Below are 25,538 nucleotides of genomic sequence, written 5' to 3' on the forward strand. Positions count from 1 at the left end.
GTTAGAACGGGAAGGATAGATGGGGAAAGAGGTAGCAAAAGGAATGAAAGGAGGAAATAGAAAGAAAAAGGCCAGATCCTCACTGTAATTGAAATGAGCATTTTGTTTATTATAATGAGACAGTTGAAAAGAAGTTGTTAAATTTTTTGAGTGTACATCGTACAGAAACCATCTGCAACAATATTAAACATATGATACAAGAGAATACATTTTACAAGATGACCTCCAAGGTAAAAAAATGGGGGAACTATAAACCAGGTAAAGAAACAAAACCATCAAAAGAATAGGCTAGTCTCCAATGAGAAACCTCTACCTTTTTCCCTTAGTTGTCCGTAAGTGCTCAACCAAAATCTCTGATCCAGGGCAAAGTAGAACGATATTATTGCCCATGAACTTAGAAAGCAATACAAAACAAGAAAGAATGTGAAAGGACATACTGTAAATCTAGATGCATTCCTCAAATGCGGAGGTAGCCCCTTATTTCTTGAATTCCAATTCCATGGTTTCTCTTTAGGAATGACTTCCTGTTGAGGGACCAGCTCCTCTTCATGACTCTTCTTCTGTGCCAAACAGCTATTCGGGTATAAAGAACAGGAAAGTTGAAGCAGAGAAGTGCCAGAAGAAGCATAGCTACACATAGTAACATGACATTACGGAAACCATCTTTCGACGTTGGGTCTTTTTGTCTCGTCCATGGAATTGCCCCCACATTCATGCTAAACACTGCAAGGGATACAAGGGTTTGTTGTCAAATGCTTCGTGCTCACAGTGGAACATATAAGGATGCCTCACAAAAACCTGCCAATGAAAATTTATGCTAACAAACAACTTTACCTCCAGTAATGATGGATAAAGGAAGAAATATTATAGAGAGGAAATAGAGATAATACAATTTCCTGTTTATCTGCTCTGCTTGCCAGGTGTCTAGACCAGCCTGTATTGTCGTGACACGATTTGCTATAAAGCCTACATTCTAATTTAGCCTCCTTAACCGTCCGATCATCTCTTTAAGTGAGGCAATAGCTTCACTTGAAAACCATTGCTTTGAGGAACATCTTTCTCTAACATAAGGAAAAAGTTGCTCCCCATGAGGTCAGTAAAATTTAAAGGACAATCAAAAAGGTTTATCCCATATGGTCATTCCTAGAATGAGAATTTACATCAGTTAGGAGTTACAATTTCTACCCCGTTAACATTCTTCTAAACAATCAAGGAGCATGTATGATATGACACATGTCTACAAACTAAGATGTTTATGTGCTATTAGGCCTAGTCTCCAAAATTGCTGATGGAAAAACAATCAAACAACAACAACAACAAAGCCTTATCCCACTAAGCAGGGTCAGCTATATGAATCCTAGAACGTCACTGCACTCGATTTTGTGCAATTAAGCATTTTAAACTCATGGAATTGGCTCCAGTGAAAGAATGAAAGAGCAATATACAGTCACCCTTGTCCTAATAAGCAACCCATCGGAAGCAACCAAAATATTCCTTGGCGAATAGGGTGAAAACTCAAACTACGGACATACATACTTTAGAAAAAGGAAAAGCCAACAAACATAAAACAAGTGTTATTGGGGCTACACCTCTCACTTTGTCAGTATACTACGAAGAATGGCATGGATTGGTAGGAAATACCATTCCAGCACAATATAAAGTGGGGTGGGCATCAGATTAGCAGGTTTATAATTGTCGGGATGCCCCAAAACATTAGGAGCATAAAACATCCAAATGGAAGAAGTTTGTAGTGCACTAGTTTCTTTGATTGGGTTGTTTGCCATTGTAAAGGAGAAATAACCTCTCAAAATATGCAATAATGCTTTACTTGGTTCCTCTTTGTTCCACATATTAAGAAAATGATGGATTGACAAACTACCTGTAGGAGCCGCTGTAGATTTAGATGCATTTTGGGAAATCTCCTGTCATCCAACATTTGTTTCTTTAAAGCAAACCCACCTGTTACAAATCAGAACACCAATGCATATTATTTGATCAAATAAAGTTCTAAATATACATAGAAGACTTTAGAAGTCTGCTTCTTTAATATAATTTTATTATTTTATTATAGCGTTAACTATGTACATTATTTGAAGGATATGCATGGTACTACATGCTGGTGGAATTTGGATTTGATCATAAACTCTTTGTTAACATGCATGGCACTTATAAACATCATGCTATATTGATATACTACAGAAATGGGATGATATATGACTGACTTGTTGGGTTTTTCCAGCCCATGATGAGTTGTCCCAAGTTCATTAGGAATTATAGTCTTGGAGGATTAAATTGTTTACCTAATTGAAGTTGTTTTCCAATTGGAGTTGTTTTCCCGGTTGAAGTTGTTTAGCCAGTTTAAATTGTTTACCTAGTTGAAGTTGCTTTCCAAGTGGAGTTGGTTTCTCAATTGGAACCAAATTCCAACTAGGATTAGTAATCCTTATTGAAGGCGACCTTTATTATGTTTAAATAAAGGGCTATTGCACTAATTTTAAATTAGGAGCAAAATCGTTTGTTGTATACCACCAAGGAGTTGTGAGAGAAGGGTAAAGTGTGTGTGAGAGAAAAGAAAAGAAATCAAGAGTGTATTTCTTGTTCTTGTTCTTTCAGGTTTTTTGTCAAATCTTAATCCTATTCCGTTGTACTCATTATTGATATGGTGAAGATTGTTGTTGCAGCTCTGTGGAAGAAGGCACATATAGCCAAACCATGTTAATTCTTAGTGTTATTTATCTTGGTTATTTTTGTTTGAAGATTTCTGAGTTTGTTCGTTTTCCTATTCTTAAATGCTATATTCACAAGATGACCCTCTTTTGTTGTTTTTCTTTTATGAACTGTATGAATCTATGATACATTCTAATCAGTCATTTTTAAGCAACTACATTAACAGATAAAAAAAAAAAAAAAAAAACAAAGGATAGAAGTGTTAGTTATTGTATATGGAATTTCACCAATTCCTAATGTCCATTCTTTTTTAACCTTTCCTCAGTGGTTTGTTACACGAAGTCAAAGTCCTAATTACAAATGGGAGATAATACAATTACTGAAAACATTAGCAGTTTAAAATGGTGTCTAAGGAATATATATATCTTAGCAGTTCAAGATTGCATCAGTTAACTAAAAGAACAACGAAGTACGTCCCACCAGTTACTGAAGGTATCCCAAATCAACTGAAATTAGAATTGCTTATAATAGAGAACAACAGTACTGATTAGAAATAAGAGGAATGAAATATGAAACTTGTAAGTTTTATAACATTTTTTGCACACAAGATGAAAAAAAAAAAATTGACTAGAATTTTTTTTTTTTTGGGTAACAAAATTGACTAGAAATTTGTTAGAAAAACAATATGCGTTGGGATAAACAATGAATAGACAGAAGAATGCGTTAAAATGAAATCTATTGGAGGTACTTAAACATAGTAGATGAAACTCACCTTTATCCATCTGAAGCTCAACGGAATCCAACTCTATCTCAAGTTTAGTCACAACATCTTGGAGGTGATCCACATGTGTGTCAACAATATGAACTACAAGATTTGAGACAGATTTTGGCACAAGATTATTGTCTTCCTCAGAGTGATTCATTGTCAATAAGAACTCAAGAACATGCACCCTTATGACAATCCCTTTCCTTTCCCTCTGCTCTCCTCTATGATACGAGGGACTCTCCACACTAGGAATCTCTGAGAGAAGAGATTGACCCACCGGTGAGAAACCCAATCTGGGAACGCGGCCCAAACTTACAGTGATCACTGAATTCTTAGTAATTCTTGCGGTAATTCTAAATGTGAAATCACTAGAGGGAGGGTCATGAGAGTTGACTCTGAAGACAAGAGCCCCATCAACATACCCACAAAATTGTTTATTGCTGACAAGAGAGGAGTTTCAAGGGTGGGCAAAGAACGCCAATGAGGTATTGGGTAGACTGAGAAAGCTTCTGATGTCCTTTTGGAAGTTCAACATGGTACCAACAGAACTCATTGCTTCTACCTTCTGTCAGATCCCATTCCTTATTGTAAAACTTTCCAGAACCATCAAAGATATAGGCTTTCTTTCTCACCATCCCCCCAAAATGACTCTGGTAGGAGTGGAGCTCCCGGAGAGGAGCCTCCTCAGAGGGCTCTCTGTCCATTTCCTCCGCCTCTTTGTTGGTGACGGGTTCCTCTTCATGTAGCTCTATAATTGTATAGCTTTTACAATATAATCAACCCAATACTATCAATACAAGTCCACAATTATATCAAAGTTAATTATAAGCAGAAAAATCCTGAATCCACATTCCCACCAATCATATAAAACCTCTAATCAATCATTTTCAGGTCCAACAAAACATTGTAGGCTTCCAATTATATTACAAATGGCAAATATGTTGCAAGTCAAATCAATACAGGAAATGCTCTTTAGATCCAATAGCACCAGAAATCAATATTACTAATCAAACTTGGACAACCCATATATTCAAATCATCCCCAAATCATCAATCATTGAAAATACACGACAACTATTATTTAAGTCACCCCAAACAATATAAACAAACAACCCAGATGGAAAATTAGGGAAATGAATAATCTTTTTGTTTGGAAAAGAATAACTTTCCATTACAATTCATAAAATTACAAGATAGTTGTATATATACAACTTATCTACACATGTCACTGTCAACCACTCTCCAACTAACTAACTACACATCTTAACAAATTAACAAATATTGAATTATATCTCTAAGTATTAACTAACTATTGTATGTACATACGTATCCTTAACATCCCCCCTCAAACTGAGTAGAGGAGTTCGAAGAGAGAGTTTGTGTCGGAGAGTGTGAAATCGGTCCTTAGCAAGAGCCCTAATACAAATATCTTGAATGTAATGGTAATCAAGCTCAACATGCTTGGTACGAGCATGGAACAATGGATTTTTGGCTAGAGAGAGCAGAAATATTATCACACCACAGTTGTGGAACAGAAGGTGATTTATAAGCAATATCCACTAAAAGCTTGCATATCCAAGTAATTTATGCAGCAATATTGGCAAGAGATTCATACTCTGCTTCAATGGAGGAACGAGTAACAGTAGGTTGCTTTTTGGTGATCCAGCTGATAAGAGAAGAGCCAAGAAAAATGCAGAAACCGCCAGTGGACTTTCAGTCAAGAGGACAACCTGCCAAATCAGCATCTAAGAATGCTGTGAGTGTTGGAGTAAAGGAACTCTTGAGAAACCATAAACCCAGATTAATAGAGCCCTTAAGGTACCGAAATATGCACTTGACAGCTTGAAAGTGAGAGTGACGGGGACTATGCATATATTGGCAGACTAAATTCACAACAAAAGAAAGATCAGGCCGGGTCCAGGTTAAGTATTGAAGGGCTCCCACGAGAGATCAATAGTTTGCAACATTGTCCAGTAACGGGGAGGTATGATCCATCTTTAATGTACTTAAAGGAGTGGCACAAGGTTTGGCCCCATCCATGTGAGCTTTCTTCAACAAATCCAGTATGTATTTGGTTTGGGATATTTAAATACCCTTGGAGGATCTTTTCACCTCAATGCCAAGGAAATAGTGTAACGCATCGAGATCCTTGATAGGGAACATATAATTAAGTCGAGTGATAACTTGTTGACAGGCTGAAGCAGATGGCCCAGTGACAATGATGTCATCAACATAAACTAAGATAAACACCATTGGATTAGTCTTGACAAATAAAGAGTGATTTGATTGAGAACCAGTGAATCCCAAAGAGGTTAGTGCTCCATGAAGTTTTTCATACCAAGCTCGGGGAGCTTGTTTGAGGCCATAGAGAGACTTGTGAAGATGACATATGTGATTAGGATGAGTAGAGTCTTCAAAACCAGGTGGCTGTTGCATAAACACCTGTTCAGAGAGATTACCATGCAGGAAGACATTGCTTACATCAAGTTAATTAAGAAACCAGTCATTTTGAGCTGCCAAAGTGAGGAGAATTCGAATGGTGATCGGTTTAGCAACTGGACTAAAGGTTTCTGTATAGTCTAATCCTTCTTGCTGGTGAAAACCTTTTGCAATGAGACGTGCCTTGTGCATGTCAATGGTACTATCGGGTTTTCTTTTGATTTGAAAAACCCACTTGCATCCTACTACATTGGTAGAGTGAGATGAAGGAACCAAAGACCAGGTTCCAGTTTGTTTCAGTGCAAGAAACTCACCTTGCATAGCTTTAACCCAGTGAAGATATTTAGAGGCCTGAAGATATGTAATAGGAACAAAGTCATGAAAGAGATGAGATGGTAGATGATGTTTGGTTGCAGTTAAGGCCTTGGGTTTGTAAATGCCGGATTTAGATCGGGTTTGCATAGGGTGAATGTTGGTGGGAAGATGTGAAGATAGATGTGGTTGTGGAGGGGATGGAGAGGCACTGTTGGGAGAAGAGGTGGAGGGGATGGTAGATGGATGTGGTTGTGGGGGCTAGGAAACTGGAGGAAGCTCTTGAGGAGAGGGACGTGGGTTGACTGTGATGGTAGGAAACGTTAATTGAGATGGAATAGAGGGATTGGGAGTAACAGTGGATGATGGGAATGATGCTGCAGAGACCCGCTTGTGAAAGGGAAAACTGGACTCCTCGAAGATGACATGCCTGGAGACATAAATCCGTTGGGAGGTGAGATCAAGACATTTATAGCCCTTGTGGTTGAGACTGTAACCCAGAAAGGTGCAATGTTTGCTTTTAGGATCCAAATTTGATGTAGAATAAAGCTGCAACCAAGGGAAGCAGCTACAACCAAATATTTTCAATGTGTGATAAGAAGGGGTTCTGTTGAATAGAAATTCTCATGGAAAAGCCTTGGATGCAGTAGGTATTCTATTGATCAAGTAAACTGCAGTAGCAAAAGCATGATCCCAATAGATGTGAGGAACTTGAGAAACAGTCAATAATGTCCTGGCAGTCTCCACTAAATGGCGATGTTTACGCTCAGAGCAACCATTTTGTTCCGGGGTATGAGGACAACTTAGTTGATGGTGAATGCCATGCGCAACAAGAAAATTAGAAAACTGAGAACTCAAATATTCACCACCAGAAACAGAACGTAGAGTGATAATTTTTGTGCACAACAGATTCTCAACATGACCTTTGAACTTCACAAAGATACTTAAAACATTAGACTTGTACTGCAAAGGAAAGAACCAACAATATTTGGTAAAATCATCCACAAAGATGACATAATACTTGTGATGAAGTACAGAAGATACAGAAGTTGACCCCTAAACATCTGTGTCAAGTAGTTTTAAAGGTTTGCTTGTCCGACTTGGCATAGTAACAAATGGGAGCCTAGAACTTTTGCTTAATGCACAACCATTACAGAAAGTAGTAGGAGCATTACTAGAAACAGAAATACAAGACTCATATTTCAACTTATGGAGGATCTTAGTAGAGGGGTGACCTAAGCGTTGATGCCAGACGTCCCTGGAAGCATTGATAGAAGCAGCAAATACATGATGAGGATTAACCACCAAATCAGAGTTGAGAGGTTGAAACGGATAGAAACCATTTTGCACAGGTCCTTTAAAGAGCATATTCGTGAAGAAAGATCTTTCATAGTGAAGTGAAAAGGATAAAGATGCATAGAACACCAATTATCAATGAGAAATTGATTGGCAGAAAGCAAATTGTGTTTCAATGCAGGAACATGTAACACATTTTGAAGCTGAAAATTGTAATGAGAAGTAGGTAATTGAGAAGATCCAGAGTGAAGAATTGGCAAACCTTTGCCATCGCCAATAAAAACTTGCTCAGGGCCTGTATAAGGTTCTGGATTCTGGAAATTGTTATACGAATTTGTCATGTGAGTGCTGGCACCAGAGTCCACAGGCCAAGTTGGAGAAAAAGAAGCTGTATTGGCAACCATAGCAGAAGGAGAGGAATGACCAGAAAAATTCGGATTCATTCGCTGAAGATAAGCAAATGCTTCATGACCAAATTGTATACAAATTTGACAGGGAATCTTCTTGCCAGAGGAGAAGAAATTGGAGCTACCACCGTGATTATACCTTTGATAGCCTTGGCGATTGGAATTTTGTTGAAACTTTTTAGGTCGAAAATTACCGCGACCTTGAAAATTTTGAGAATTAGGGACGAAACCTCGAGTTGGAAAATTGGTGCGATCGGGACTGCGGCTTTGAGAATTGAAATCGTGAGCCGCCATAAGAGCTTGAGAATGAGGCGTAGGAAGAAGACCAGCAGAGGAATTGAAGGCCTGAAATGGCGAAGATGAAGATGTTTTCTTCCAATTTGTCAATTGAATCTCCTTACTAAGAAGAAGGCCATGAAGTTCATCAATTATTGTGGAACCCAGGCAAAACTGAATCGCGTCAACAAAAGAGTCATATTCAGGTGCAAGTCTATAAAGAACGACAAAAATTAGCTCGGAGTCTGTAATCGAAGCTCCGGCATTGGCAAGAACATCAACAATCACTTCAATTTGTTGAAGGAATCATGCAGCTAAGGAATCTTCCTTAGTCAGACTTCTAAGACGAGATCTGAGTTTATGAATATGCGATTGAGAAGCAGTCGCAAGCCTTGATTCTAGTTTTGCCCATAGTTCTCGGGAAGAGGTGACTCCAATAGTGCAAGGAATTAGTGAATCAAAGAGTGTTGAATTGATCCAACTGAGAAGATTCTGATCATTCTCAAACTAGGTAACATATGTTGGATTCATAGCGCAAGATCCAATTGCGTTAGTGAGAAATTGAGGTGGTGAAGAAACCGAGCCATCAACGATGCCTGTAAGATTGTACTGATTGAAAAAGGGGGTGAATAAGGCACGCCAGGTCAAGTAATTCATCGTGGTCAGTTTGATTGGCACCAGAGATCCAATATTCTGGATCGTGATGGAAGTAGCGTGAGAGGTGCTAGAGAAATTAGAGCTGGAATCGATGATCGGAGGATGATGAATGTGAGAACCAGAGTCAAAAGAGGGAGAAGCCGAGGTCGCCATGGAAAATTACAGAAGAAATTAGGTTTTCAGATGCAAGAAGCTTCAGAGAGATGGTAGCTTAGCAAGGAAGAGTCGCAAAAAGCGTAGCAACGAAGGAAAGATGATCGAGTCGTTAGACAAATACGAGTGATACCATGTTTGTAAAAGAATAACTTTCCATTACAATTGATAAAATTACAAGATAGTTGTATGTATATAACTTATTTACACATGTCACTGTTAACCACTCTCCAACTAAATAACTACACATCTCAACAAATTAACAAATATTGAATTATATCTCTACATATTAACTAACTATTATATGTACATACGTATCCTTAACACTTTTTACCTCATTAGGATGCTAGCAATCCAGCATCGCACCAAATGAGAGGCAGCATAATCCATTAAAAAACGGCGGGATACAGAAGACCCAGAAAGTTTTAGAGCAGGCACACGCTGTTGAACAATTCCAAATGAAGATTGTAACGTATTATCTGCTTGTTTATGGACCCTTTTTGTTTTAGTCAAGACTCGCGAGATTATGGAATATTTTGGGAGATAAAATGGCGGAGAGAACAAGAAAGATGACACAACACACGTTCTGCACATAACGTACAATTTCCGGGAAAGTTCCGCCTCTCCAACTGAAAAACTACCTTCAAAAGCTGAATAAGTATTTATCTATAATATTTATACAATAAACAAAAGAAAAGAAAAAAATAGCAGAAGGGAAATCATGGTCAAATTTGAGAAATACTTCGCATTTTTGTTTTAAGTTGAGAGTACAATACCCACATCGATGAACGAGGGATTTTGCATGGTGAAACCCTTTTTTGTGTGTAATTTATCTACCATTTCAGGTACAATATGTTCAAGTTTTAGGTCTTAGGTGCCAAGGATCACGCTTCAGGCATGATGCCGCACCTTGGCAGGCCCTGATTATACTATATGTTTGTGGTAATAATCAGATCCAATAATTTGGTAATTTTCCACTTTCTACACTGTTGCTTCGGGGGCGAGTTAGAAACATAGAAGGACGAGAAAAGTATTCTCCAGTCAAAATTTGATCGGATTTATAAACTTCAGAATCATACTCATTCATGGACGTAATCATAGTGTGCTTCAGGCAATGCCTTTCATGATTAAACAGCTCATAGAAGCGAGCCAAAGAACCATGGAATCCTCATTTGGGAGGTATTTTCCATTTGTAATGCTTCGGGCACAAGTCTTCGAATGAAGATCATGGCGGAGGCTTATTCAGCTCTTCTTTGCCATTGTTGGCTTCAATGGTTTCTCAGCTTCTTGATAGTCAAGTGGAGATTCACGTCTTGTACCCCACATTAAGTGGTTTCTATTAGAAACGTCCAAATAAGGGAAATCGTTCATAAGCATCAAAGTTAAAACAATCGAGTTCTAAGACATGGTTTTCATGAAAAACGTCGGGTTTTCATAGGTGTATTGTTTTATGAATACTTCGGATTTTAAAGGCCCTAAATTTGAAACTACAGGTTTAATTTAGTTTATGAATGTTGAGTTCATAAAAGAGAGGTTCCTGTAAGAACACAGAATGCAATATACAACTAAGTGTAGTGGATTTGAGTTTCTTCGAGAACTTAAGTGTGAGAGCTTCGTTACTATGAAAGTATGTCAACGGTTCAAAGTATAAAAATAAATTATTAAATCGTTAATGTCCAAAAGTGATCTCCAGGTCAATAAATTCGGATTCATTATCAGATTAATGAACTACATGTCAATTTTAATTAATTCAATAAATCGGGCCATACGGGGTCGATTGTAAAAGCTAAATAATATTAAAATAATATTATTGGGTCGAAAATATAGCCCCCAAAAATATTTGGGCTAGGTGCCGTAAGTAGGCAAGGCCTTAAAGGCCTTAGGAGTGGATTGCATGCCACGGGCCTAGGTGGGGGAAAAGAACAGCAGCCCAAGCTACTGGTTTGGGCTTTAAGGGGGTACGGGTCAAGGTCCAGCGAAAGCTGGCTTGTGGGTTGACCATGTGGCTGGCGTCATATTTGGGCAGCGGGGACCAAGCCCAATCATATGGGCTAGCACTGGAGTGAGCAGGTCTTCAAGCCTAGACAAGAACTTAGCAAGCAAAGCTTGTCGTGGGTTGGTTTTGACAGACAGGGCCCATGAAGGCTTCAGGCCCATGCCAGTCAATCAGGCCGAAGGCCTGGATGTCTGTGTGGTTGCAGCAAAGCCCAGAGGGCTGTTGCTGAGGTTGTACCACGAGGGTGGTGCGGTGGGTGTGCCGCACCATGTCCAAATTTTCCCTTTTTTTTTTTGTTTGTTTTTTTCTTGAAATCCCCTAGGGTTTATGTAACCCTAAATATGCTTCTAATATATTTTGTATACATTGACTCACATATTCCACATAGCAAATATAATTGTGCGATGCATGAAACAAATATACATATTGACAAATATATAAACATATACAATATATATATATATATATCGGAAGGTAAATATAAATGTAGGGGGTTCATGCATCATGGGGAATGTTTTCATGCTTCAAGGTCGTTTCAAATATCTTACTTTATTTTAAGCATACCTGATTGGCAAAAAAAAAAAAAAGCCTTTGAATTTGTAGAAGATCATTTTCATAAAGCCGGAATTGCATCTCCAATGAATTGTATCACATTCACCACAGAAAAAATTAAATTGAATCAATAACATGTAGATCAATTCAATAAAATAATAAATTAATCATAAATAGAATGATTAAAACGTAGTACTCCCCTGATTGAAGATCAAACTCTCTTTAGTGTAGTGTCAAGAGCATGTTGATAATGTGTTGTAGGCATAATTTACTGAACAATTATGGATGCCATATAGAGAGAGAAGGTGCGGCATAGAGAGAAGAAGATAGATATGTGTAATTGTGGGTGTGTGTTATTCCATCCCATTGTGCATTTATTTATAGTAGTAGGGAAGGTTAATTCCTTACCCTTTTAGAATTACAACTCTAATAGGATATTAACTACCAAGGGGAATATAAAAGATATTCTTAGATATGTTAGGATTTACACAATCACATTCATATTCCAATAGGACTGCAACAATCAAATCACTTATTATTATTATATTTATGTTGTTCAAGTATTATTCAATTATTCATGTGATTGATTCCAATTGTATTTGTTTGATCGTGGAGATAAACAAGGAAAGATGGATTTGTTGTTTAGATTTTGTGAGGTGAAAGAATGAAAAGAGGGATTCACCAAATTACCAACGTTTTATTTCTTGTTAATTTTTTCCCTCTTTATTTGGCTAATTTTTATCCCTTTGCTATGAAGCCATATCCCATATATAGTGGCAAAGCCAAAATTTTCAAATCATGCGTCAGGATTTTGACAAAAAAAGAACTTCATTGGACCATTTCGTCAATCACCTAGTGGGTACATGTCAATTGCTATCGACATTTGTTGAAAGTTTAGGTCAATGTACGACGACTACTACTATGACCTATACAGGTGTCGATGACAGTGGTAGAAATTGTCGAGTAATGGTTATGACTATCAAGACTTGTAAATTGAGGTATTTTATCAAGCACTTGGTGCACATAATAGAGTCGTAAACAAAAATAAGAGAAAAGAAAGACAAAGATGATAGAAGAAAATAGAATTAGAAGAATGAGAAAGTTGTAATTTAATTTGTCATAACTGTTTACAGGGGTCAAATACAAATACAAAAATAAATATACATAGGAACTAAAAAGTTGAGGTCATGGGCAACCAATGACCCCATGCTAGTTCAGTTCCTGCCCATACCTTACGAATTGTTATTATCAATCTAAAAAAGTCATTATACGTTCTTATTGTATAAAATACATAAAAAAAAGAAAAGAAAAGAAGAAGCAATTTCTAACATATATGAATATGTAATTTCTTAAACTAGCACTTGTATTTATATGTTGTTTGTCTCACGCTCTTTTGATGAGTGCAAGTAAAATCGGAGGCATCCACTAAGGTAAATATGTCATAGACATGGATTCATATAGTTTAAGTTTGTGTTTAGAATTATTTGTTTTTAATGAGCTGCTTTCGTTTTGGGTTTACCAATTATTATTTTTAATAGGTTGTTTTGGTTATTTGAGTTTGACTTAACAGTCCATTTTTACTTAATTGGCGTGGTTGCTTGGTAAATATAGTTACTTAGGCTTTATTTAGTTAAATCTTGGAGGGATGGACAAAATATCCGCGATTATTCGCTTATTTAAATTTAACGATTACAGTTATGTAAATAACCATTTATTTGTAACGTTAAATTTAACCATTTACAAATAAATGGTTATATACATAACCGTTTATATTATTTATAAATTTTAAAAACAAAAATTGAAAATTTGAGGAGCGTTGTCGGATGAGAGAATGCTAAAAATTCAAAGGCATAATCTTACCAGACGCACGCGGAAGAGGAAGAATTGAGAAAAAAAAATTGTTTTTGTCATCACAAATTTCTAATTGTTTGGACCTGGAAATTTTGAAAGTGGGTGGAGTTAGTTCTTCGTAAACTAATAGTTCTTCTGTTGTCACTCAGTACAATGATCTGGTGGTATTCCTTTTTATTTGAAAGTGAGAGGTCTTAGGTTCGAATCTCATTAATGGCCAATTCAATACCAAATTAAGCTGTTCATTGTTTGGTTTAGCTGAACTCCCTCTTCCCTTAGAATAAAAATATTGATGTACTGAAAAAAAAAAAAAAAAATTAGACTATGGTTTCTTTCTTGCATATATTTTTTCCGCAGCCACCAAAGTTGGGATTAGGATTTGCAATGTTAAACTTAAAAGTGAAGCCAGAATGATCTGCCTTGCCATTGGTTTATATCCAAAAAGGATTGGTCTTTCTTGTTGATCTGCTGCTACTCGTAAATAAGTTGTGCGGGTTGAGTTTCACAACGAGTTTAGCTAATTTCGTGATACTTAAAAAATATATTATATTACCTTCATTGTTAATAGCTAAAAATATCGTTCGTTTACTTTTATATAAATTTCTAGGGTGATGTGAGGACTTAAAGGATTAGAATAGAGAAATGCATGTTAAATGTACTTTATAACATTAACAGCCTTCAATTATCAGAAAGAAAATGGTGACAATTCATTTTTTAACTTTCAACTTGTTCAAGAAAAAGAAAATGGGCAAAAAAAGGGTAAACGATTATGCGGATAAGAACTCAAATAGTTATGAATAAATAACTGTGGTTACTCGCCCACCATAATCGTTGCCCATCCCTACTTCGAGTTCAAATGGTAACAAAACCTAGCAGATATATCATCCAATATTATCTGAATCTTTTGAAGATTAGTTGTAGATATATGCATAGTTGGATTTTGAAGCTGTATGCTGCACAATGCGCATGAGTATGTGTTTGTACCTGATTTTGCATCATCGGCCTGAGCGACCGAGACCATAGAATGAGCGGAATTCTAAACCGTTGGATTGAGAGCTTTTAAGATAACTTTGTTATTATGAAAAGATAAGATTATGGTTTTTAATCATAATAATTATTTTTGGTAATGAATATCTTTGACATTTTCTTGTACAAGATAAATGGAATACAAACTATATCTCCAACTCGGAAGCAAACTGATTTGGGATGGATTTGATCAGTTCAGTTTGGTTGACAGATTCACGTGGCATGTTATAATCATTATCATTTTGGTGAATGTTGTTTGTTTGCTCAAATTCACTTGGAAGCTGTTGATAGGATTGGATTTATGAACGGCGATGTGATCGTGGAATTGCAATTAAGTCGCAATTGGTTTGCATGGTTATATCTGGACAAAAGGGGGCCTTTTATTTGGAATATAAGGCATTACTTATGGCCACGTGGAGGATTATTGTACTTACAGTGGAAGATTATCTCAAAGAAATAATTTCAAGTGCATGAAGATAGCAAGTTTCTGCATTATGACATTTCACTCTTAGAAGATTGGCTTTCACTGTGATACACGTTTCTGCATTATGACATAGCCATCCACAACTGTGAAACAACTTTGCTAATGCAGTTGTAATCTGTTGCAGAATTTGAAGAGATGTTCATAGCATAATCAAAATAGTGAGTTTTTCTTACTATTTATTTTTGGGGTTTTGTCCTTTGGAGTGAATATGGTATGCAAATAATATGTTAACAGTCTTTAGGAGATACCCTAATTTGATTGCTTTTGCTGGTACTTCATTGTTCTAAGGCGGAGGCCCAGGCTGAGTTTGAATATGTGGCTGGCTTAGCTGCAGATGGATGGGTGCATGCAAATCATATGCATTACTGATGCCATATGGAGGCTGGGAAGTTTTGTTTCCTCCAATCATATCCCTTGCTTCATAAACCTGAGATTAAAATATTCTGTGTTAGTGTTTGCTAGAGAAGACATCTTCACAGTCGCTGATGAGTATAATTAACAGAATGGTTTTATGTTTTAAGCTCACTTGGTTCCTCTCACTTTCCCTTTACCATTGCATTTCTCCACCCTTTTGATGAATTATAATGTGTTAAATAGAAAAGCAGAGCTTAATGTATAAACAATACCTTCTTTTGCAGTTCCTCATTCTCCTTACCTATGAGGTCGAGCTTCTTATACAGTTCTATATTCTCTTGATGTATGAAATTTGCCTAAAAATAAAGTAAAAAACAACATTAATAAGTATCAATTAACCCCCAATAAAATGAATTAACATTAATCAACTGGGGAAAATCTCAGCCAGTTTACCTTCTGGTTCAATTCTTTTATTTCATCATCAAATATCTGGATCTGCAGAATAGAAAAAAAAAACCAAGATGAGTGCCATGCATGTGCTATATAAAGAAGGGAGCATGAAATTATTAACTAAGACTATAATCAGGGCTAAGGCTTTTGATACCTTTTTTGTCCGGACACCTTTCAAACTCATCTCCAGCTGGCATTCTAAATTCTGTAGATCTTTGGCACTCAAACCAGAAAGCTCTTCCCCCATTAACTGCCTGCATAATTTACAGAAGGTGTGGGGGTATACTCTAATTGTTCTCACAAACTAATTCATATTTACTAAATGTTACTTTGTGGTGTATGAGATACCATGTTTTTCCCAATAAAGCACTATCTCACATTTCATGGGAAAACCTCAAGTGTTTTAGCAATATTTAAGTAACAGTATCAGGATATTGTGAAGAGATTTTGCATTTTAGTTGGTTTAAAAGCTTGGTCTTTGGCAAAATCGCTTAAGGAGGAAGCATAGGGAACACCCAAATCATTTAGGAGTAGGACAATGTGTTGTTAGGCTTCACTGGGGACCTCAGTTATTGAAAAGGTTTTCTGGGTTGGTATTTGGATGAACCGTGATTAGTTTGATAGCCTTTTGAATAAGCAACATGAAATATGCATTGTTATGTTTTGGTACTTGAATCAAATTGTTAGGCTATGTTGAAGATTCAATATAAAGCAATTATTGTACCTGTGGCATTCTTCCAAGTACTGCAATTGTTGCCTCAAGCTTGCTACCTCCCTTTGCCAAAACTATTAAGTACAAATACAATAAATGTTGTCATGCATGAAATATGAACTCACTAAATGAGCATTTATAGGAGCACTAGAAAATGTTAGCCATTGTACAATCACACATCAAGAATCTGAAGCGTGTATATTTTATTTTATCCGTAATATTTTTAGGAATGAGAAATTAGGTTCTCATCTCTTTTTTGCTACTCTATTGATTAAAACCTTATTCTTTTTCAATTTTTGATCAAGGTCCTTAGGTTTTAATAAACGTCATTAATTATTTCAATAATAAAATATATTTTTTTATTTCTAAATATATTCATTTAGTGTTAGAAATGTTACATTTGATATATTTATATTTATGGCTAAATTTTTTTATTATATATTTTTATTTTTAGTTTGTACCCTTTTTTAATTTGTACCAATTTTCTTTTCAATTTTAATTTGTACCCATATATTAATTTCTTTTTGTGCCCAAATTTTTTAAAGTTTTATTGTATTTGTACCCATATTTTTAAATTTATTTGTACCCGTTTTTAATTTTGCTAAATATACCCATGTTAATTATATGTATTTATTTTATGTCTTAAAATATATCAATAGTTATTTTTTAAATATGTTAATAATTATGTGGGTACAATATTTTCTTGCTATAATTTTGCGATGAACAATATTACTGTAATATTTATTTTTAAGTATTTATTATATTTTAAAAATATTATTTGACTTTGTTTAAATTTCATAATTTGTGGGACATTAAATGCATAGATACATGAGTTAAATTTATTAAACAATGTTAAGGACCTCAATCATAATATTTAAACAAACAAGGTTTCAATCTAATAATTAGATTGATTAGGAACTAGAACTAAAATGACCCTTTTAGGAAACATTTCTCCTTGCATGTTTACACAGACATGCGCTTGATGGAATGCTTTCAAACACACAGACACAAACAAAAACATGCATATAGACAGATTGGATTAATTCTCAAAGTTCTCTAGCTTATGGCCATGCAAGTGTATCCCATATAGGCAGATATGAATTGTTTTTGGGGCCATGCAGGTATATCTCAATTTTTTCATCATGCGCTCTTACTTTTATCATTCGTGAGTATTATTATCCCTTGTTTGATACCAAACGTGCATCTTATGTCTGCTCTGAAGGTTGCCTTTTCACTTATTTAAGCTACTCGGTGACTAGTATTGGTACAAAGTTGTCGAGAGCAGGTATCTACGTAATTCTATTGTGAAACAGCAAGAACATTAGCGATAACTTACCCCTTATTGAAATTGAAGGATGTGTTAATTGCCATGCATATTATCTTCCACACTAAAGAAAAAATGACGACAATATTTACCCTATATTGAGCTGTTCAGAAGTACGGCAAAGTTGTTTGGTAAACTCTAGTAGCTCCCACATTTTACTGAAACCCTAGGATACAACTATGCCACCTTTTTGTCTCCATCGTTATTCATGGATTTCACAAACGAAAATTGCTTGCCCACGCCATCTGGGTTCAGCTCAATGATTTTCATTTTGCACTTGTTTCTTCAATTTTTCTTCCCATCACTCGAGGAATCTCGCGGGAGGTCTTGATTTACATTTCCCAAAAACCATATGTTACCAATAACTATGAAAATTGAAATATTCCCTTCCCTCGTACTGCAATCCTACGCTAAAGTTTTTTCATTACATGGGGCATGCCCGTCGTCCATAATGCTATTTCAAACTATCTAGACTAATCCTATCATGTACTTTTCCATACAGTTAAATTTGTGACTAAGGAAGACTACTTTCTCTCTATTACTAAGGAAGACTACTTTCTCTCTATTTCTATGTTTGCTTTTCTATAATCTCTCCGAAAGGATGTAATCCAACATTGCTCGGGACGGATTATGGTTGCTAATTAATGTTTGTTACTATACATAGGTAAAACCATAGAACTACGTAATTAAACAAGTGGTATGCTTGCGTATAAACATATATGAAAGTATCATTGTCCAAGAGGCTTATTGCTTAGTGTTTTGATGAGTAGATTTTATACTATATATTTTCTCCTATTCTTGGTATGTTTTAGTGAGATTTTGATGTTTTGTTATATATTTCAATTATAGTACATGCGAATCAACTTTGAGCAAAAAGTAGCCAAATGAAGGAATTTTGGAGTAATTCCAATTCGAGTAGATTTGTGAGTCTTTCATGAAGATTGTATCATAATTCTAGCATTTAATTCCAAGCTGTTTGACCGTGGCGAAGAAAAGAAGGCCTAGCGCGTATATTATCCAGATTGACCTTTTTTTTGACAATTTAGGTATTTTGAAGGTCAAAATGACATATTTTGGTGGGGACATCTTCATCTTTCAAAAGAGACCTTCCGGGTCCAAATTAGAGTTGATATGGTCGGTCAAAAGTTAGATGTTCTCTACAATCCTAATTTGACTTTAAATAGAAAACCTTTTTATTTGCTAGTTTATTATTTTATTATATTTCCTAGTTTTATTCTAAAACCTTTTCTAGGTAGGATTTTATCTTGTAATAGTATAAATAACGCTATTTAGCCATTAGTGTTCTCTACACATTATTCTGGAGAACTCGGTTTTGAGGGCTTTTGACAATTCAAGTTTATTTACAAGGTGTTTTCTATCCTTTTTCTATTTCAATAAAATTCCTTTTTTATATGATTATTTGTAACTAATTTCTTTTTCTAGGGTTAGGCCACGAGCCTAGCATGACTATGTAGTCTTTATTTAATTGCTTATGATAATATTCATGCATACTTTGAATTATTAATCACCGTGTTTAAACTGTCTCTATCTTAATGTTTAGATGCTATTAGGATGTTTAGATAAGTAGATGGATGCAATTCAGTTGGAATATCATCGAGGATTGAGTATTGCTTCTTGTGGTTAATAATTGTAATTTCACTTAGGATGAATATCATGTCTTAGGGGTTGCATGATTTTTCAAAGGGTTTTCACAAAACTTAATGATGAGTTTTGTATGTTCATATTTGATTTGAGTATCACCAACGGATTGCATGTTAGATATACGTTCTTGCTTGAATATCAATAGGAGAATATGCATTAGGAAAACCTAACCTTCAAAGTTGTCTATGTAATTCATAAGTAATTGACAAAACTATGTAGGACTATTGAAGTGACGGTAGAACCCTAGTGTTTTCTCAATTTGATTTTCAAAAACTATTGGGATTAGTTGGAACTTTTGAAAATACATTCTGATTTTTAAGGTTTTCTATGGCTGGCAACTTGAAGGAAAAAGTTTTTGTTTCTTAGTTATTTTTTGTTTAAGTTACTAGTTTGTTAGATTTTATTTTTCTTTTGAGTCTTGATTTGCTTGATGACAAGTTAAAGGCTAAGTTTGGGGGTACTTGATAAGTCGATTTTATACTATATATTTTCCCCTATTCTTGTTTAGTTTTGGTGAGATTTTGATGTTTCATTATATATTTCAATTGTAGTACATGCAAATCTACTTTGATCAAAAAATTAGTCAAACGAAGGAATTCTAGACTAGATATGTGAGTCTTTCATGATGATTGTGCCATAATTCCAGAATTTAACTCTAAGCCGTTTGACCGTGGCGAAGAAAAGAAGGCCTAGGGTGCATCTTTTCTGGATTGACGTTTTTTGACATTTTGGGTATTTTGAAGGTCAAGATGACATATTTTGAGGAAGGTTTCCTCTAAGAATTTGTCGGGGACGTCTTCAACTTTCAAAAGAGACTTTTTGGGACCAAATTAGAGTTGATGTGGTCGGTCAAAGTCTGATTTTCTTTGCATTCCGAAATTGACTTAAATAGAAAACCTTTTATTTGCTAGTTTATTATTTTAGTATGTTTTCTAGTTTCATTCTAAGACCTTTTCTAGGTAGGATTTTATCTTGTAATAGTATAACTAAGGATATTTGGCCATTAGGGTTCTCTACACACTATTTTGGAGAACTTGATTTAGAGGGCTTTTGACAATTCAAGTTTATTTACAAAGTGTTTTCTATCCTCTTTCTATTTCAATAAAATTCCTTTTGTTTTATGATTATTCGTAACTAATTTATTTTTCTAGGGTTAGGTCATGAGCCATAGCATGACTATGTAGTCTTTATTTAATTGCTTATGACAATATTTATGTATACTTTGAATTATTAATCACCGTTTTTAAATTGTCTATATATCTTAATGCTTACTTACTATTAGGATGTTTAAATAATTAATTGGATGCAATTCGGTTAGAATATCACCGGAGGATTGAGTATTGCTTGTTGTGGTTAATAATAGTAATTTCACTTAGGATATCACGTCTTAGGGGTTGCATGGTTTTTCAAAGGATTTTCACAAAACTTAATAAGTCTTGCATGTTTATATTTGATCTGAATATCACAGACGAATTGCATGTTAGATATACGTTCTTGCTTGAATATCATGACAAGAATATGCATTAGGAAAACCTAACCTTCAAAGTTGCATGTGTAATTCATAAGTAATTGATAAAACTATGTAGGACTGTTAAGGTGATGGCGGAACCCTAGTGTTTTCTCAATTTGATTTTCAAAAACTATTTTCTTTTATGTTGTTTTTGCTCTTGCCGGTTTCTTTAATATTTTTAATTAAATTCATTTTTAATATTTTAGGTCATAAAATCAACCTTTTCCAAACTTTGTTTTCAAATAATTAATTAAGACTTGATTTTTACATAAATTATTCATTCAATTCATGTAGAGAACAACCTTGCTAGAGTCGACTATACTATGATTACCTTGTATTCTTGCAAGTATTTTTAAGTGTTTTTATCCCACTTTTACAGGTGGTAAAAATCCTATCATATTTGACAGAATCATATATATAATGTCTGCATACAGTATAATTGCAGGTATTCAGCATAAAGAAGACTGGAGTTGTTTTTGTTGAGTGGTTACCTTGAGTTCTGAAGCAGGATTCAACAGTTGATGGTGCTCATCTCTCTGTTTGTTCAAACGATCGATAACTGATTTCATGCTGATAAGAAATTCATAGTGTATGGTAATTAGATGCAACAATCAGGTATCTTGTGAATATTTTTTAGTAAATTCATAGCGTTATGGTCGTTAGTTTATCAAGCATATAGGGGATATACTTGTAATCCTTGTTAACATTTGTTTTAAACGGGCTTGTGGAAATTTGTAAACCCGCTTTTCTATAAAGATAATACGGTGGGAGGGGCAAATACTACAAGTCCCTTTTGATTACTAAACAATCTGGCAATGCTTTTTCATGTTGTTACATATTTTGGTCATTCGGTCATTTTAGTTGCTTATATGATGATCTCTATTGGCCTTGATTTGCATTCACCTTCATAACTAATTAGTAGCTTTTGGTTTAGAGATATTTTTCTCCCCAACAATAGAAGAGGCCTCATGTTGGAATCTCCCTTGCACTTGGTTAAAAAGAAAAACAAAAGAAAAGGAAGTCTTCCTATATCCTGGGTGAGGAGGGGGAGTCAGCTGACCCTGCCCAAAGTCAACCAATTTTCAAATTCCAATCCCACCAAACTCAATCCATAACGCCCAAACTCCTACCATCCCACATTGACTTTCATTCTATGACGTTGCTACTGGTTCAGTGGAGAGAGCCTATGTCGCTATAAATATTGTGAAAAGTCTATTGCTTAAGAGATCAATGGTTGAGTGATATCATGGTGGTTTGTATTGAGAGCAATATTTTCTCTTCCACTGATAATGAAGCTATAATGCAGCATTTTCAAAATATGAAAACATGTCTTGGACAATTGTAAAAAACCCAATCCATAATTATTTGAATAAAAGAAATTTAATGGACTAATAAGATTACAATTCAACCATTAAAAGTGTACAAATCTAACGGTCTCAAAATTTATGTCTTTTTTATGTCGCCACAGAACTGCTCCCTATATATATATGCTTATGCAATTGAGTGAGAACTTGTAGGTAGAGAATTCTAACATCTAAAAACTTCGCCTTCCCCATCATGCATCCTCCTTTGTATATACCAAGAAAAGGGCATTTCCTAAAGCTCGAGTCTGCACATTGTTCCTCAGTTTAGGCCCTAAAGAAATGTGATATTCATAGATGACTTGTTTTTAACGAGAATTGTCAAACTAACTACAAACTTCTCATTCAAACTTTGAAGAAGTGCAACATGGAGGTGATGCCAGTTGAAGGAGGTACGATCAAGTAAACTTTGTCTAAGAACTTTGTCTTTTTAAGAGCTGTGTCCTCATGTGGACAAACAAAGCAATTGAGGAGACAACACACACACACACACACACACACACACACACACACACACACACACACACACACACACACACACACACACACACACATATCTTAATTAAGATGTCTAAGTAATTAAGGAGAAGCATGTATCTACCTATTTACAAATTCTCATCATTCATGCCTCAGAAACCCATCTTCGTAACTAAATTCAATGTACTTTTTGATCATGCATTAGCTCCATTCTGTCTCTATTTATCATTATATGTAAATAATCAGCTCTTACCAATATATATCATAGTTGAATCCTATATATATATATGTAGAGCACAACGTGAGAAGCATTCATATATGTCCATTTGTAACTTTTTTTTTCGTTAGGAGGTTTTTTAAAAGCAATTTCTTATCAGGTATAATGTCTTTCTGTGCATATAGACAAGGAAAGTTTCTACACAATCCATGACCACAAGACAGGAGGCAACCAAATACCCCAATAACATCTTCGGTTAATTCCACATGCTATATATAGATTCATAAAAAAGTTAAGTATTTTATGCAATAATAACATCTTCGGGCAAGCAAAAATCTTCACATGAGAACAATGTTTCGCTCCAAAGAAGATTGAAGGGACGCAATAGCTGATATGTGTTTTCTGAATTAATACAATATAACAAGTCTACCTCAAATCTTTTGCTAGAACATGCAGCATATATATTGTGTGTCTATATATATATATATATCGAACAAGTAGCTCTTGTTCCACCGCAAACTCAACCCAACAAAAAGTTCACAGGCAATATACACACATATATAGATAGATTGAGAGAGAGAGAGAGAGAGAGAGAGAGAGAGATCTAACCTAGTGCTGGCATAATCGTAAAGCCTGCCGGTGCTAGAGAAGACAATCAATCCAACCTCAGCATCACAAAGGATTGATAGCTCCTTAGCCTTCTTAAGCAACCCATTTCTTCTCTTCGAGAAGGTCACTTGCCTGCTCGTCGAATTGTCAATCCTTCTAATCACAATCTTTCCTCTCCCCATACCTTCTTCTCTATTAGATCGGTAGATAAATAGAGAAATTAGTTACTCATGTTCAAGAAAATTGTCCAATTTGCCTAAATTGGTAATCAAAACCTAAAGCAAACAAGACCAAAAGCATGCCTGAAATAACAGTAATATGAAGCAAAAGGAGATCATCAACTAGAACCAAAAAAATCCAAAAGAACAGAGATCATATTTATCCCGAAAGAGAAGTCTTTTTTCCCTTTCGATTTTTCCCTCAAAAGAGCAAGGTTTATAATAAACTGTAGAGAGCTTACATGGAAGAAACAAGCTATAGAGAAAACAGTAGCAGCTCCCCTATTTCCTTAATTTCCTCAGATGTATGTACCTATATTTATAACTTATAAATGCTTTATGGAAAGCCACAGAGTCATTTTCCGTACAAGTCGAAACCCAGTTTATATGACAAAACGTGGTACTGCGGAGGGAAACCGCCTAGTGGTTTAATGGCTGCGATACCCACTCGCTAGAGTAGAGACCACTCTACTCGCTTTGTGAGGCCAACATTTCATCTGTTGAACTTGAATCGAACAAAGGTCTGTTGACCAGCGTGAGAGAATCGGAGGAGATGCTCACGTTACAAAAAGGAGATCAGAATGGAGAAGGAGAATAGATGATTGACACGTTTTGTTTGGGAAACCAAGGGCGCTCTCTTCCATTTTGGGAAGTGAGGTTTGGCCTTCTCAATCCTCATTGGTCTGCTTTCCGGCAAAAAAAAAAAAATCTCATAAAGAAATTTAAGAAACACAAATAAATATTTTGTGCGAAAATTATTTTGCTAAAATTAATATTAATTCTACTGTTGTGATTGGATTTCTTATCTTTTTATTGGTAATGACTTGTTCATTTAGATTTTGTGTGTGGTTGTTGGTCAGTTGTTGATTTATATGAATTCTATGTAGACGATTGATAACTGACAACCATATAATGAAAGAGGATTTGAATAGAGATGCAAAGGAAAAGTTTATTTTGATCTCTATGTTTACTATATATGTACCAACTTAAAGAAAGTTTGCACGCTTAATAGGCTATATGTACATATGGGTTTCTTATGTTTAACTTTTTTTTTTCTTCTTTTGAATGATAGTTCAAGCGAAGACTAGCGTTGGTATCAACTTATTTTAAGCATGAAATCATTTTTAGCTATTCTTAAGTGATGATGCATGTATATAAGTAATTTTGTTTATCTGACATTATAACTAGATGATTATTGTTTCCGATGTTGATGTGTTTGATTATATATATATACACACACAAACACATAGAATCTCGCAAATTTGAAGATACAGCCTGTCTTTATATTATTCTAGTTATTATTAAAGTTATTATTAAAGAAAAAGAATAATGTTGGAATTTGAAGAGATTAGTTTAGATTATAACAACACTATATGTATACGTCCATGTGTGAGTTTAGATGTTGTCACTTTTAATTATTTCATTTTTCGTTAATTAATTTCACATATACTAGTGGTTGACAGGTACCATGGACTAATAAGGCGTGAAAACTACCAACTTATGTAAGATTCAAGCTTGAATACGCTTCTAATTGAATTATTTAATGCCATACTCACCAACACATTTGAACATATAAAGGTTGAATCGCACATGAGTTAAGTTATAATACAAGAATAATAGGAGGGGGGAGATAGAACCTAATTAAGAATCTTGTCGTCAGTGTTCACACTTTGTCTCTGTACTATTCAAATACTCTCATGTACTATTTGTTCCTTATGAAATTGATATATGTGCGGTGGTGAAGCCTTTTTGTAATATATAAT

At 35.2% G+C, this 25,538-nt stretch overlaps 1 protein-coding gene and 1 pseudogene across 2 annotated transcripts; both read right to left on the reverse strand.

Annotated features, from left to right (window-relative positions):
- Positions 1 to 239: 239 nt before the first annotated feature.
- LOC137725002 (uncharacterized) lies at positions 240 to 4,342 on the reverse strand (annotated as a pseudogene). The gene is made up of 5 exons (XR_015962088.1): positions 3,440 to 4,342; positions 1,873 to 1,959; positions 835 to 1,092; positions 438 to 723; positions 240 to 353 (listed from the first exon to the last, which is right to left on the reverse strand). The product of XR_015962088.1 is annotated as an uncharacterized LOC137725002 (transcript).
- Positions 4,343 to 15,055: 10,713 nt separating this feature from the next.
- LOC137721022 (MADS-box transcription factor 23-like) lies at positions 15,056 to 24,233 on the reverse strand. Its single transcript, XM_068460149.2, has 8 exons — positions 24,018 to 24,233; positions 23,558 to 23,749; positions 21,385 to 21,463; positions 16,410 to 16,471; positions 15,840 to 15,939; positions 15,689 to 15,730; positions 15,508 to 15,591; positions 15,056 to 15,308 (listed from the first exon to the last, which is right to left on the reverse strand). Exons 2-8 carry the CDS (start codon positions 23,737 to 23,739, stop codon positions 15,165 to 15,167), a joined length of 693 nt encoding a protein of 230 aa, XP_068316250.2. The 5' UTR covers positions 23,740 to 23,749; positions 24,018 to 24,233; the 3' UTR covers positions 15,056 to 15,164.
- Between the last annotated feature and the right edge of the window lie 1,305 nt (positions 24,234 to 25,538).

The sequence above is a fragment of the Pyrus communis genome, chromosome 5 (assembly GCF_041283825.1).
Source record: "Pyrus communis isolate YQ-2024b chromosome 5, ASM4128382v1, whole genome shotgun sequence".
In the NCBI taxonomy this organism is placed as follows: domain Eukaryota; kingdom Viridiplantae; phylum Streptophyta; class Magnoliopsida; order Rosales; family Rosaceae; genus Pyrus; species Pyrus communis.

What these genes read in the sequence shown, in the direction of transcription:
- LOC137721022 (XM_068460149.2), bottom strand. Translation starts at nt 23,739, where the DNA reads ATGGGGAGAGGAAAGATTGTGATTAGAAGGATTGACAATTCGACGAGC. An exon ending in TACGATTATGCCAGCACTAG is followed by an intron (nt 21,464 to 23,557) that starts GTTAGATCTCTC and finishes ATTTCTTATCAG; the next exon opens with CATGAAATCAGTTATCGATC. An exon ending in ATGAGGAACTGCAAAAGAAG is followed by an intron (nt 15,309 to 15,507) that starts GTATTGTTTATA and finishes TTTTAATCTCAG; the next exon opens with GTTTATGAAGCAAGGGATAT.